We start from the raw sequence: 15,863 nt of genomic DNA, 5'->3' as shown, positions 1-15,863 counted from the left end.
TTAGTTGCTTTGTATGAAATATCTTTTTGCTTTTTCCCAGACATAAGATTTTTAAAACAACAAGAGAAAAAAAACCCTCTAATATTATTATTGAAATGAGGTCATGTTACTTCCATTAGTTTTTTGTTTCATCTTCCAATCAATTCAACAGACATTTTATGATGGCTTGAGTTTATATGATTTTAAAGACCATATCCCTTTCACAAGCTCTGCCCAGTGATAATGGATTTGACTTGAAGTATGAAGGAAAAAATGAAACAACAGAAGCTTCTCTGTTCTACTTTTTAAGCCTTTTTTTTTAATCAAAAATGCAGTGTGAGTTCTTCTTTCTCCCCCCTCCAAAAATAGCTTTTTGAAAATTCTTAACTGACATTCTATTGAGTGTTTGCAGAATGTAAGTATTAAGGTTGACCACTTAAATGCATTATTTCATTTTTCTCAATATCTGACAGCAAAAGTGGATGAGTATGAACATGCCCCATGTCACTAGTTCTTTTTTTTTTGTTTGGTTGGTTGGCTTGGACACCACCCACGTGAAAGTAGTGTTTTTGGGGAGTTTTCATTTTCTCTGTGACATTTTATACTGTGAAATCACACTCCATCTGTGCATGTTAGTGCAGGGAATCTCACCTGATGTTTCTGCGCTTGCCGATTAGCGATCGGGAGCACCCTGTTCATTTATTAGCCTTCCTTCCCTTCTGCGCGAAGCTCATGACCAAAGTCATGGTCCCTTTGTCCCCTCTACTGCTTGGCAGATCAGAAAACTTGAGACCCACCTCCAGCATCTGATTCCAGGGCCTGATTCTTGTGTTCCTGTGTATTTGGGGAGACTCCATGCATTTGCCTGTCCTTTTACAGCCAGTGATATGCATGTTGTTGACATCTCAAGAGAGAACACTGATACATTTGATAAAAGTCCTTGCACAATCAGACAGCAAGGCATGGTGCTCTTTCTGCAGTTGGAATACAGAGGAAATAAAATAGAAATAAAATATTTCAGCTTCAGTGAGCTGAGATTGCATCTTTTGATTGGCCACACTAATTGAGTTAAATGTCTGGCTGCCTAAAAAGAAGCTGGGATTTTCAGCGATCCATGCGGATCATTTTTAGATGGCAGATTTTACCTTAAGATAGTGGGTCAGTTTTTAAGTACAAATCCTGGTGCAAAAAGGGTTTAATTTCTAGAGGAAATTAACTCACATTGTTGTTTTGGAAAGTCACCACACATAGGGAAGCAGTCCTCAGTTTCCCTACATGTAGAATGAGAGAGATTGATGATGTACACATAATTCATTTATGCTCCTATCACGCTTCAGGCTGTAGGAATGAAAGACACAATTAGGAAAGAGCCATAATTACTGCATAATAAAGAAATTTTCATGTCAAAATGCTGCTGAGAAAAATCACAAATTTTTGTAATATTTCTCCTAACAGAGCAGAATAGGAACGAACAGAAAGAAAGAAAAAAAGAGCATTAATGATTCTAGAGTTACTCCTGAACTGTACTTGGTTTTGGAGTCTCAAGTGACTGTACCTAGAAGTTGATCTTGTTAATATTTGCTACCACACAGTTTCTAAGGAGATGCCATGCCTTTCCCTGCTGCCTGGCAGCCAGTAGCCCACCATGGAGGGGATGTCCAGGCTATGGCTCGGTAGCTGTCTTGAGTACCTGTGTATTCTGCTTTCACAGCCCTTGCTGATTTGAGAAGTTAAGCTTGGAGGTTCTAGACCTACTTTGTATTTAAGTTTTAGAAGATCTGTTTTCCTTTCTATTTATGCTTATCTCTTTTTCTGCTTGTCTTCCCATAATACATGGCTGTATCACAATAATGTTCTACCTCCTGTTCCAAGTCATTAATTTACATGTGATTCCTGCACAACACCCTTTATGATAAGTCCCTTTTCTTTCTCTCTCCTTTCCTTTAAATTTTTCTGCTTTGTCACTAAGATGGTAAAATTTCCCTAATTGCACTTTCTCCTTGAGAAGTAGTCAGGCTTTCCAGGAAGAGCTGGTGGGCTACAGAACGATTGGCCAGAGATAGTCCTGAGCGTTAGCTGGCTGCTTAATGGGTTAGTGCTATTGAACCCACACTTAATGATGTCCAAAAGTATTAGTTCCATGTTGTCTCTGTAAATCTAATTTGCTTCCATTCATGCTTGCTTTCCTCTGCAATTAGTGCTGTTTTCTTCTGCACAGGCTCCACCCCATTATCACTTCTTTCACTGTATGAAAACAGGGCAGGCCCCTCTGATGCATAGGAGCAGCTTTGGAGTTCTGATCCTGCAAAGGTCTGAGCACTTTCAGTTTCCTTTGCAGCAGAAAGTGTTCAGCATTGCACAGAATTATTAAAATGTTCAGCATTGTAACTTTCTGAAATACCTTCTAAATGTGGAACTGCAGCGCAGACAAGAGGGCTGGGCAAGGGGAAGATCGATTGTGGCAGATTATTACAGCTTTATTGTCACATAATTATAGTGCTCTACCCCAATGTTTAAATAGTGAATTTAGTTGTTGTAAATTGCTTATTGCCACAGGTGTCAAAAACAAAAAGATCATAATGCTAACCCCTTCAGAACTACCACCAACATGTGAAACACGGGAAAAGATTTTTAATTGTTTGTGGTGGCTTCACTTGAATCCTTATTGCAGCTCTTTTTAATTATAAAACCTGTATTAAGAAGCAAAAGGCCTGATATATTGAAACTCTAGGACATCTACAGGGCAATGGAAGGTCATTCTACTGCAGCAAATTGTAGTACTCCTGCCCATTTAAAGTGTGAAATGCATTTAAGTAACTCTTTGTACTGATCTGCAGTTGGAGGAGTAACCAGAATATTCTTTTCCTTCAAGGCCGAATGAAATGATATGGAAGTTTTACAGCAGACTTTTCTTTACCCCATTATCGTGCTTTTGAAGAGGTTTCTTAGTTTCAGTTAGGAGGTCCAAGGCCTGCTTGTAGAGTATGAACTGTTCTGCTGAACGGGAGATCAGCACCTCGGCCCCCGCCCGGGTTTCAGACACACTTCTGGATGTCGCAGTGCCATTTGCATGGCAATATCAAACCAAACTCATATGGCTTGCTTCCTTTTTTTAATTAACTGGGAATGCCAGTGATCCAGTGAAGTTTGTGTTGCTGGATAAAAGGGCTGGTCTGTGAATAGCATTGTATTTGCCAAATGGTTCGCTAGTCATTTCAGTACAAACAAATGGATGGTGTCTGTAAGTCTGCAAACACTGTTGACATTTAGCCTTGTTTATGTTACTTTCCTTTTGCTGCATATTTTTGGCTAGAAAAGATACTGTCTGAATCAACACTGACTTCCTAAGCAGAAGCTAAGGGCCCAATCTTGCATCCCTCATTCTCGATGAGTAGGACTACTTACATGACTAAGGATTGCAGAATCAGGTCCTATGTTTATTTGACTTTAAATTTCATTGCTTATATTCATGTAATTTAATTTGATTGTATTTTATTGTATCAGAAATCGGTCAGGTGATAAGTTTGCTATCACCATTTTGTTTACTGTCGAAAACTTTAAGTTCTTACCATTTTTCATATTGTGGTGTGACATTCCCATTCCATTTGTGTTTCTGGAAATTAACCCCTAAAATATCTGATACATCTAAGTGCTGAGTACCTTCTATTCCCAGTGAGACTGGAGGCATTCACTCCCTCCCAGCACCAGATCTGAAAGGGGGATTGTGTTTGCAAAAGGAGGCCTTGGTATGTGCCTTGATTTCAGACATCAGTGGCCAGCCGCACCAAGGCAAATCCCTAGCACAGAAAGGCTTTTCTTTTCTTTGCAGAGACAAAATAATGATGTAAGCTTAGAGCTCTATGATTTTACTCTAAGTTTCATCCCCCAAACAATATATTCTTATTGTTTTTGTCATATCCAGGTCAAATTTAAATTATAATTTAGGATTAGGCTGAGGCATAGAGATGTTCCCAGGTCTTTCCAAAGTGAGACAATGCTCTGGTTTGTGTTTTGGTTCAGGAATATACATTCTTGTGTCTGAGATATAGTATTTCCTATAACTACTCATAAACACGAGCAATTTAGACATTCTTGTAAGTCAAAACTAAGTGTACGATTAATACCTATTATGAGGCCAATTTTAAACAATTAATTTGACAGCAATTATAATTTTATGTTACAGGCTTTCAGAAATAAATAACCAAATTCATCTTTGTAATCTAAAGAACTTAGAATATCTTTATGCAGAGATGATCTTGTTATGCTCAGTATTGCATATCTGGAATTTCTGAGGTTTGCTCCCACCCATCTAGATACCTGTAGTGCCAGGGATAAATAATTACCTGAGGCTTATTAATTGTTTCAGCAAAGAAAAAAAATATATACCTTAAGTGTAAGCATTAATATATGTATACACAATACATCCACAATATATAACAAACCATCATAATAGTACAAAAATAGCGGTCCTGAATATGTTCTGTTATTTATGTGTTTGGCAAGCTTAGGGAATGGACTTTAGTATGAGTGAAAATTCTCTTAACATTTTTAAGGTTATTTATTGTCATTTCTATTTGAGTTTTTAATGGTCCTGTATTTTGTAATGCTTTAGCAGGAAAAAATACTGTAGTTATCTTTTTCATATTCTTTAAGCAATATTTCTAGCTTAATATATTGTGCCAGGTTTTCCAATATTAACCAAGAAAGACAGTAAAATTCAATGAACAGCACTCTGACATCCACAATTTAAAACCTGTGATTGAAGTGAAATGTGTAAACTTCTAGTGGGTTATCATGTGCTTTGGAATAGAGTATTGTTGGAAGTAATTAGAAAATATATTAAGGTTTCCTGGTAATGAAGGTATGTAAGTTTTAATAATTGTTGCTTTCTGAATAAGTGTCAAACTATATCTTTAAATGTATATGGAGTTACAAGTTAGGTCACTTCTGAATGGAATGTAAAACAATACTAAAATGCTTCAATAACTTATCTCAGTGTTGCTAATAAAAAAAAGCTGTTAACCATTAGTGCAGTTTTGAGTCATTTTGTTAATTCATTCAAAGAAACTCTCTGAGAAACTGTTGTACTTTTTTGTAGACCAAAGACCACTCATGTGATCCACAGTTGCTTGATGCTTTGAGAGGCAAACTCTGCAAAGCTTCTTGTTGGCCTTGTAAATGCTATTTATTAAAAATGCTGTGTTCTGAGGCGTTAGAATGGTGCCAAGTACGATTAGGCAGGTATATAATGGGGGGCATTTGACTTGTTTCCACTTTCAAAGAAATTATCTTGGGAATGGTGGGCCTGTTTCTCCTCTGTCACTATTAAAATCCAACAGCAATTTTTGTGGATGCCACTGGGTTGAAAATGAGCAGTGTGGGTGGATTAAGTGTGTAAGTATTAGTGCCTGGGTGCTTGGCCAGGGTGAGCTAAACACTTGTGTCCAGTCCCTACAGCCTTAGTCAGCGATGGGGATTCAGCGTCTATCCCAGTGGAGAAATACAGGAACATCCAGCCTGGGAGTGATCTCTCTTGGTTAATCTTGCCCAGCCTTACGTGAAGTCACAGCCCTCGATACTGCAGGTAACCCTGAACTCTCATGGAAAGAACATGTGATAATCACCCTGGGACTAGGCTCCCTCCTCAGACCCACGCGCGAGTCCCCCGAGGCAAAGCCAGCGTAGGATAACGAGCAACCAGCCATGCCAGTCCCAGTACTATCACCCAGTCTATGGTAAGTGTTTCCAGGATGGGGCCTGTAACAGGTGGCTCATTTTTCGGTGCACCACTGAGCACACAATGGGAGCCAAAGGAAACCATGGCTAGGGCTCCTGGTGTCACGTCTTCATTAATGCTGTCAGTTCTGAATAGCATATTGGTACTTTTTATTTATTCCACCAAAACACTATGAGTCAGGACCTGACATTTTACTGTTCTGTGTCATACTGAGAAAAATCTGTAGTTCAGCAGTAGGACAATTATATTATTTTGGAAGGGCTAGAAATAATACAGCATTTGTGAGACAACTGTAACATTTATCCAGACTCAGTGTGAGATTGTTCTTCCTTTTATTTGGAGAGCACTTCCAAAAAAGTACCAACTAGAAGCAAAGAAAAAAAAAGACAAAAAGTGGCAATTATGAATCCATTTAACCCCCATAGGGTATAATCTCATTTTGTGTAATACCGCTGGCTGTTACATGCCTAAACTTCTATGCAGTGAGCTGTGAATATAGTCCTTATTGTCCTGTGGGCAATATGACTAAGGAAAAAATATCTCTAATACAATGGAGCATTTGTCTGAATGGCATAACCTAAGGTCCATAACATCAAATCTAAAGTTGTAATTATACAGCTGCAGTCATACTACTCAAGTGAAGGCTGTGTCAGCACTTGTATTGTATAAGAAATCCTGTTTTCAAGGGTTGATGAGTCATATGCAAAAAACATTTATCACTAAACAATTGTTCTGATTGTTCTGAAGAAACATCTAGGTACAGGCCTTTCCCCAGCAGGACATGGTCATATCTTCTGCATAAACCATGGCGTACTTTGCTAATGAGCGTATCTTTTTTGAGCTAGGAAATTACCTAGAAGTTTTGGGGCTTTATGCATTTTTATTTTTTTCAGAACATAAACTAGTAGGAAAAAAGTCAGGGTGGCCAAGCTCTTATCTAACGAGGATTGTAACAGGTGTCTTTCTCAGAAATTATAAAATTATGGGGTTTTTTCCCCAATTTGTCATCCCTGATGTTGCTTTAAGTTCCTTGATCTGAACACTTCCTTAGAAGACCCGGTCACAATTTTATTTTTGAGATGCTTTGAAATCGAGCCTCCCAAGCTCACAGTAACTGTTATTGCCATTTGGAGCAGACACACATTTGCTGGCAAGGAGCAGACAGGAAAGAGGTTTATTTACAGCAGCACCACAGAGGTGAATCAGGAGCGCTGTGCATCCCTCCCACGCCAACGTAAAAGGACTGCGCTTAGAACTGACCAAATACTAGAACCCACAGCAATTTTCCTACTCTGTGAAGTTTCTAGATAGGTATGCTGGATGTGAGTGACTTCAGCTAGCAGAGGCCCCTGCCCAGAGCATTGCCATTTACAAACAGGTGTTCTTGAAGTCCCCCCCACGTCAGGCATTTGCACCCAGGCTGCCTCGCCCGCCCCATTGTTCCTGGAGCGAGACGCGGGCCCAGCCAGTTTCCTTAAGCCGATCTCCTCTGATCCGGGGCGTCTGCAGCGCCGTTCCCTGCATAGAACAGCCATTGTTCAGCTGCAGAGCAACAGTGGGGTAGAAAATAGCATGCCATGCTGGGGATCAGAGAGGGAATTGTTCCTTAATTATCTCTTACTGAAGGAAAAACCCAAGGCATATCCCGATATGTGCCATGACTCTGGCAGAACACGAGTTGTTTAAAAAAGATTTGGGGAGGGGTGGGATCCCATTTAGAAGCTGGCAATCCTCGCTCCTCCTGCCAGTCTACCTGTGATTCACTCACTGACCATGGAAAAAAAAAGTTTTCTGCTTTGGATTCTCCATTATGAAATGGAAAATAATAGTACTTATCTCCCTGGTAGGAGTGCTGGGAGGATAAATGAATTAATTAATGTTTATAAAGCACTTTGAAGATGAAGAACATTATATAAGCCCTCAGTGTACAAATGCATCCTTCTCTGATATAACTCCAGTAAGCTATAAAAATTTATTGATGAAAGTAAACACACATTGCAAATACATGTTGGGTGTTTCTCCCTCCCGTGCCCCAGCAGTGCGGGTGAGCCTGAACTCAACATCAAAACCTGTCTTAGACCCTGTCTCTATCCAGGATTGGTGCTTGGGGCTCTCTGCTGCAGCTTTGCCACGCTTTGGCCATAATGTCTTTTCACCAAGTCTATGAATTTTTATCTCAGGGCTCTATGGAGTGCCAGCTGGGTTGAGCTGATGGGTATTGGCCATGGTGTAGGTGATGGCTCAGCAATGTGTCTGGTGAGCTGCTCACTCCCCAGCCTACTGCCAGCCTGCAGGTCCTCCTGTCCTGTGCCCATGTGAGCAGGTCCCTGGCAAGACTGCGGTCCTGCCACACTCTCTGCCACAGTCTGTCCCTCCTTTCAGGTTCAGTGTGGTGCTCAGTGACCAGTCTCCATGGTGCTCAGCAAATCCTGGTGTTGCTGCTAACACTTGCTGGTCTAGTGGCTGAACTGGTGTTTCTGATTTTTTTTTTTGAATGGCAGTGACTTCAGTTCACAACTGAAAGTTAAAATTTTTATTGCCTGCTTTTCAGTGTTCACATCCTAGATTAGTCCTTGCTGCTCTATATTATTTATTTTTTTATTCAATGCAGGAAGTGTGTTTGATCCCAAACAGCTCACATGTATAACAAGGAAAGTTAAGAGGATGCAGGGAAGGAAAACCAACACTTCAGACATACAGAGATGTGACATTTATCAAGAGAGACATGCAAGAAAAGGTTTGTGCATTGAGATTAACAGGTTAAAGATGGAATTCAGGATTTTCCGGGGGCTCTCCTCAGTTCTCAGCCACCACATAGATCAGTTTGGGGACCTTAGGAGAAAGGCCACCTTAGCCCTAATTGTGTCTTGTTTGTTTTCCTTTGCACACCTAACCCTGTATCAGTTGGTGTGCTTGGTTTTCTTTGAAATCCTTTCAGCCTATCCTGGTAAACCTGTTGATGGTTCAACTGCCAGGAGTGCAGAGGAGTGCAGAGCTCCTGGGGGTGCTGGGGCCCCACTGGCAGGGGCTGGAGAGCCCCCTGCCCCACTCCCCACTGCCGGCACTGAGGGCTCTGCTCTCCCTACTGAGAACCTTGAAGAGGGTGGCAGCTTTTGCCCAGCAAAGTTTGCTGCCCTGCCATTTTCATCCAGGTGCCAAATGCACTGTGACACATCACCAGCACAGCCAGCCATCCCCAAACTCTGACCAGCACCAACACAACCTGTGGTGCGGCTGATTTGTCCATCCCCTGACATGAGAACTGTTTAATAATGGGAGGGTCCATGGGTGTATTCATTAATCGTTGTATAACTGTACATTGGGGTGAAAAAGAAGAAAAACAAATCAGAAAAGCTTTCCCAAAGGATAGAGGTGGGAATCCCATTAACATGTCGGCTTCCTCCTTAGTTGCCAAAATGATTGACAGCAGGATAAGGTCAGAAGATGAAAACCAAGCCATGGGGGACAGAGTAGGGAGGGGAGGGGGCCAATCAGTTGAATAAAAAACTAAGTGTCAGTGCTGGGGAAGGAGAAAACTGGCACTCCCACTAGAAAAATCCTCACCCTCTGCTCCCCTACTGTTTGTTTGGGGAAAATGCTGCAGCTTAATCAGAATTATTTACAAGATAATGGTCCATTGTTTGTAGTAAGACAGATGCTGTCTGTGGGAATTTGGTGGTTTATGCTCTATGCATTACAGTGCCATTGCTGTGTGCAGATGGGATCACAGTGGTATTGTTGTTATCCACTTTTTGGAAATTTGGAGGATCCTTACTGTGAAAGGAGGGTCCTTAAAGAGAAAAAGGAAGAGTTTTCTCAGGCCCAGAGCTGGGATTTCTCTTAAGGTAGAACTGTGTTCATTCATGTATGGGAGAAGAAGAGGACAAGGTGGAAATGCTTTGCTGGAGACCTGTAGCATGAAGGGTCTCTGGGCTGACTGTACTTGGTGGTGGCAGACATCCCTTCAGCAGATGGATGGATGGATGGATGGATCCTGTGTGTCTTTCCAAAGGCGAGGCAGTGCTCCCTCCTTTGCTGGGCTCTGGCAGAGTCACTTGCTTAGCAGGTGGTGTGAGAGGTACACAAACCTATCTGTGCAAGGGTTGGGCTTGCCTGCTCAGAGATCATCCTCTGGTTGTGTGATTGCAACCGGGATGGTCCCTGCCCTTCTCCCCATGCTGTAAGCTAAACACTGAGCACTTCTGTTTCACCAGAAAACTTCATCCCAACAATTTATGGGTGAGGTTGTGGGAAAGGAAAACTAAATTTTCATTGGCTTCATACTGGAGGAAAAAAAAAAAAATCCCCAAATATACAAAGAAAAAAATTTGTGTTTATTTTGAAGATCAAATGCAAGATTTTTTTATTTATTTATCTATTTATTTATTTATGTTTAAATTTTCCAGCAGGAAATCTTTTTCCATAAGCATCCCCTTCTGCCCCAATTAGAAAGTTCAGTGTGGAGGCCTTACACCCTGGCAAAGGGGACAGGCCCAAGACGTGCAGGTGGGTGACCCTCTGCCATGAGGGAGTTGCTGCATATGGGAAGAATAGGGAGCCTGGGGAGGCTGGTGGAGATGGCTCTTCCATCAGCACGTCCATCTCACCAGCTGTCTGGGTCTGTCCCAGCGAAGTGTGGGGGACAGCAGCACTCAAAGCCCTTTCCCATAACCCTGAGATAAGGGATAAGGATCACTCCATGCAAAGCTCTGCTCTCTCAGGAGCAAATCCTACCTTGCCTTTGCTACCTGACTCATGGAAGCTGGGGAGATGAGAAGATCCTCCTCAGGATTGGATCACTGGAGCAAGGTGCAGGATGAGGGGGTGGAGGGTGCCTGGGTGGGTGTTGGGTGTATGTGTGTGCACGCACTTCCTCTCTCAAAAGTCTGCTTTTAGTGTGCAATAGCTCACATATTACCTCGGCAGAGATCCGTGGGCACCAAAGGCAACCAAGAGACGACAAGTCACCAGAAAGGCTCCAGAGGGGATTTTGAGCATCCACGTCTGGTATCCCAAGATCCATTAGCTTTCAGGTAAAACGGAAAACAATGACCATCTTTTTTGTATTCAAGTTAATTAAGCTGTGTTTCCATCACTGCAAAATACCTGAGTTTCCCTGGAGAAAGCAGAGGGTCTGGGAGTGGGAAATGAGAAAGGGAAAGGCAAAGAATGGCTGACTCACAGGTTTTGGGGTCTGTGCAGATGGAAATGGGATTTCAACATCAGCATGTCCTTCTCTGGACGCTAAAATGGGTGGTGGGAAGTGGCAGCTCCTGAGTTCCCCCCTTCCCTCTGGGCTCAGTGTGCTGCCAGGGATTGAGCTGATAGCGTCAGGTCACAAGTGGAAACCAGCTTTGCCCAAGAAGAGGGATCTCTTCTGGCTTTTGTGAAACAGTTTTCCAAGAATACCTTTGAAGGGTTAGATGGGCACAGGCTACTTCCATTCCTGAGTCATTGCATTTTCCTAAGTATCTCCAATGGGATCTGCACAGGGAGCTCTAAGATTTTTTTTCTCCAAGTCAGCATTTATTTGCAGAATCCTAATTTTGTATTTCTTGACATTTAAACTTTTCAGCCTAATGTTCTAATAAGGATTCTGTCTGTCCATCTAAATAAAGCTTCGTTCTAATGAGGACACCATCCATCTCTCGAGATGGAGCCGTAACGACTTCCAGCCTCAGTATAATTTTAGCCAGGCTCCCTTCCCCACTGTCTTCCCCCTCCCTCCCCCCCCATCTTTGTTTGGGGTGAAAATTATCTGTTTGGGGATGAAGATGTGCAGAATTTCACATTGGGTCAAGTGACTGAGCTGTTGTGTGAGCCTCTGCTTTCTCTCTGAAAAGGGGGATTTTGCTCACTCCCCGTTGTATGTTCAGTGCCTGTTATTTGCAATTTTGGTTCATAAGACTGTGGGTTTTCATGCCAACAATTTTCTGTTTGAGTTGTTGGGAGTAGGGAGGGTGTGGGAGCATGCCAGTGTCAAAGGTTGTCACTTGAATGGTAATTAATAACATTATCAGGCTGATTATGTGTTTAGATGTCCAGAATCAGGAGTGAATTGAACTTGTTAAATTTAATTCCTACCTCGGAATGACTGGGATACTGGCATGCTCACCAGTCTTGCGTTTGCATAAAGGACAAAACTGGGAATTTGAAAGGGCAATGACTAATGAGAATTGCTGAAATTCTGGGCTTCTGGCATTCTCGGGGCTTCTCCTGCAGCACCATCACTCCGCAAGCTTTTGCCAGGCAGAAGAATCGGGCACCTGATAATGTTTATAGAGCCTGGTCTCATTGTGTCAGGGGTTGACTGAAATGTGGAGTCATTTGAGATTGGAGATTATGTCTTTTAAGGTCCCGAAGAGCCGTTTCACATGCGACTGATTACCTCTGTCAGAGACAGGAGAGCCAGGTCCCACCTCGGTGGGTGGGATCTGAACTCATGCTTTCAGAGGTCAATAACAGGGTTTTTAGACCTCTGTGCTTCTCAGTCCCTTATAGCCAGACCTTTTCTGTTAAAACTGTTTAAATTACAAACCAGTAATAAAAGGATCATATGTATTTCCCACTGAACAGGTTCTTTAAGGCTATTATGATAATTAAAAACATATGGTGCCTACACAAGTCAGAGGGAAACCACAGATGTACAAATTAGGTATTATATAAGGTATTCCTTTTTTTTTTTTTTTCCCTTTTAAAAATGACAAGTCAAAGAAACACAAAGAGATAAAAATGATAATTTTTTTGGAGATGGTAGGTAGCATTTTGGATTTTTAATCATGCAATATGTAAACCACCTTTCATACATAATCAGAACAAACTCTGTTAAGCAGGAAGAACAAAACAGTAAGACTGCAGTATTTATGGAAGGAATAAGGAAACACTTTGTTTCATACAAGTTATCTGAGACCAGGAAACCTTTTGCATTTTTTATGATGTTTCCCTGCACAGACATGGAGGATTATATTTATTAAATATTGAATTATATTGAAATTGGATTGATGCAGCCAAAGGAGGACATTTCTTTGTATTCCATTTTTTTCTCCTTTTAAAAAAGGGAAATGTACTCATATTGATTGCAGTACAAGTAGTCATTTGTTTTAATTTAAAAATATAGGATTGATTTTGAGAAGGTGATAAATACTGCTAATAAAAAAATTCAAAATGGGGATTTATAATGATTCTCTGTTAAGTCAATGGTTTAGAGAGGCTAACTTATAATAAAAGTAGAGACGTGCTGAAATATCCATAGCTAATGGGTTATTTGCCTTTTGCCAGTGCTGCAAACTTTCCTTGTTTTGCTGGGTGCTGCTCCAAAAGGCAAAATTTATGTAATCTAACTCTCCTTGCTCCTTGTTTTGTTTTTCTTGTGCTGGAAGCGGGCAGCTGAGGGTCCTCTAAGGGCCCCCCTCCTCCTGCTGACATGTAGGGGTACAGATGGGCTGGATCCAGGTGTGGGGGCTGAGGTGGGTACCTGCAATGGGTCTCAGCTTCCCTGGTGGTGCTGTGCAGCTCTGCAGGTTTCCCTCAGCCTCTGCACAGATCCCTCCTTGTGGCACTTGGGATGGGCAGGTCTCAGCAGCACGGGAAGTGGCCCCGGAGCCCCTTGACTCGTAGTTTTTGCATTGAGCTCCACAGCTCCCGCAGCATCAGCATCTGCCTTGCACCTTGCCCTGCCTCTGGCGACAGCAGACCCTCCTCTTCCCACCGGGGACTGCTCGGGGCTTGATGCCTCCCGTGTCCTCAAGGAGCAGGGCTGCAGCGAGTCCGCTGTTGTCAGAGGGGTCAGAGAGCATCCCACCAGCACAGGGCACTGCAGCCGAGGGGGAGAAGGACACTCCTTCTCATGGCTCTCATGGCATGGAGAGCACCCTGGCACTGCTCATGGTTGGGTTTCTCCTACCCCGATAAGACAGAGCCTGTCGTTGTGTGTCCCCCCAGCCCCAACACCCTCCCCCAACCCCAGGAACCACCCCTGGCTGTGCCAGCTCCTGCTGCAGTCGGGACTCGGCCTGGGGGATGCTGTGTCCCCTGCCCTCGGCAGTGGCACGCTGGGCAGGCAGCCTGCATCTGCAGATCCTGCATCGACAGCCAGGATCTCACCCCGAGATGCTGTGAGGCCCTTTGCTCTGCTCACGTATGCTTTGTTCTGTCTCCCACCAAAAAGTAGACAACTTTTTTTTGTTGTTTTTTCTTCCAAAGAAACTTTTAGAAGAGCAAAAAAAGCAAATAAGAGCAGGAGAAGCCTGATGCTAACACTTCAGGTTTGCAGGAGTGGTGGCTGAGCAGGCATTTCTGAAAGGAGTCTTTTCTTTTCTTGAGTGAGTGATAGCAAACTCAGTGTTATTTCACATGTAGGTATTACCATTTTAACTTTTACTGAGGTAAAATAACACCTTGTCACTCAGTGCAAATACCAATCACAAAATGAATTAATTGTAATAACTGTTGTCAACAGAACAAAAGACTTGTTGCTTTCCTAAGCAGATTTCAGTGCCACTGATAACTATATACAGAGGTTCCCTTTGGGCTTATTCAGTGTATGCAGTCAGAACATAATTTAATCTGTCTTTCTCTGTACTTTGTTGTAGAAGTCTCAGAAATTGAGTTAAAAACCTGTATTTTTTACATATCATTCAGTATGCACTTTTCTAGTCCATATGATTTTTTTCCTCACAGAATCCTTATGCATTTTTACTAGTTAATTAACACAGGTTTTGTGGCTAATTTATTAAAGAATTAACAAGTTTATAACAGTCTGCAGAATCTGTTGCTTCCCTGTATGCTGTAATGAACAATTACTTTCAGAGAGAGTATGGGCAGCTCTTTTGCTACACAAAATACGTTTTTGCTAATGTTACTTCTTCAGCCAGTCATCTTTATCCAAAGTGAACACTGCTATCCCAATAGACAGGGAAGTTACCTTTGAAAAAGGGGGAAGAGAGAAAAAAATTAGCCAAGAGAAGCAAAATTCTTCATACTTGTGCTAACCAGAAATTTATTCAAGTGAAGTTTGGGATGGGGGGATACTAATTAACTAATTTCACAAAGGAGCCTCAGTGCAGCAGGAATCAGTGCCAATATGCTATACTCATTTTACATGGCTATTTAGCTTAATAATCAGAAACACTATGGCATATCCTCTATATTTCATTGCAAATGCTATGTATTTTCTTAAAGAAACATACATTAATATTGCAGCCTGGGATAGTCAGACATCACTGCCAATGGAATAAACACTCATCAGAAACTGACCCAGAGAGGAACTAGAGATCCATTTTGCATCCTTAATTAACAGAATATGTATTTTACATTGGTGCAGCCCATCTCTTGGCTTTGTAGTGGGTAATGTTAGTGCCGTGCCTTGATGCAGGGAATTTCTGTGGTTTCCCCTCCAACCCTCTGCTGTCAATAACATTTGGTCTGTCTTTCTTGTTGGCAACTGCTGTGTCTTCAGCCATCAGTCGGTCAAATGTTCCTGCTTCTACTGTGGACTTGCTTTTCGCGTGGGCAGCGTGGCTCTGCAGCTGCAGCAGAGCCTCTGTCTGTGTCGCACGGGCTCGTGGTGCTGGGGGAGGACCTGCTTGCTCCCTGCTCTGGAGGGCTGACACATGACCTGGTGTGAGCCATGGCATGTTTGTTCTCACATGCTTCTCTCCTTGTTATTGTTCAACGTAAACAGTCCTGAATGCGCCACAGTGATTTTTTTTCTCATGTACTTCCCATGGCAGATGGGAATGGAATATCTGTGATGATTGTGCTGGAGCTTGAGTGGTTTTGTTTCAGCAGCCTCAGGCCAAGGCTGTGGATGATCTTGTGAGGATGCACAGGGATGTAGGAAGGCTCTGCAAGAAACTATGCCTGCAGTTCAGGCGTTCATCAGAGAGGAGTGGCTGTGGGAGGGAGCTGCTCTATGGTGCCTGGAGGCGCTGTGGTTGTGGTCCTTGGGCCCCGAGAGTGGCTGCTGTGCTGCAGTGGTTTTTGTGGCATGCTGGTTTTGTGCTTGGAGCAGCTCACAGTCAGCTTTGCCCGAATTCTGCTGCACCTCTGACATTGCTCCTCCGCTTGGGGCTACAGCCTATCTGCAGACATAAGGTTGTGGACAGAGGAAGCAGCATGAAAAAAGTTGAATGGCATCTTCTCTGTG

The 15,863-nt window shown here is 42.6% G+C and overlaps 1 protein-coding gene across 8 annotated transcripts in view; it reads left to right on the top strand.

Annotated features, from left to right (window-relative positions):
• The window catches only part of ZNF536 (zinc finger protein 536), a 346,468-nt gene that overhangs the window by 228,570 nt on the left and 102,035 nt on the right, over positions 1-15,863 (top strand). The window contains exon 9 of one of the 8 annotated variants that reach the window (XM_050311212.1): positions 2,852-5,007. The exons of the other annotated variants lie outside the window; for them this stretch is intronic. Within the exon in view, the coding sequence (XP_050167169.1) occupies positions 2,852-2,865 (14 nt within the window). The 3' untranslated portion in view covers positions 2,866-5,007. Of the gene's footprint in view, positions 1-2,851; positions 5,008-15,863 lie in introns of those variants that run through there. 8 annotated transcript variants of the gene reach the window in all.

The sequence above is a fragment of the Myiozetetes cayanensis genome, unplaced genomic scaffold (genome assembly GCF_022539395.1).
Source record: "Myiozetetes cayanensis isolate MyiCay16 unplaced genomic scaffold, myiCay2020 scf16, whole genome shotgun sequence".
In the NCBI taxonomy this organism is placed as follows: domain Eukaryota; kingdom Metazoa; phylum Chordata; class Aves; order Passeriformes; family Tyrannidae; genus Myiozetetes; species Myiozetetes cayanensis.
Note: the sequence above shows the minus strand (reverse complement) of the source record. Positions and strands in the feature narration are given on the sequence as shown.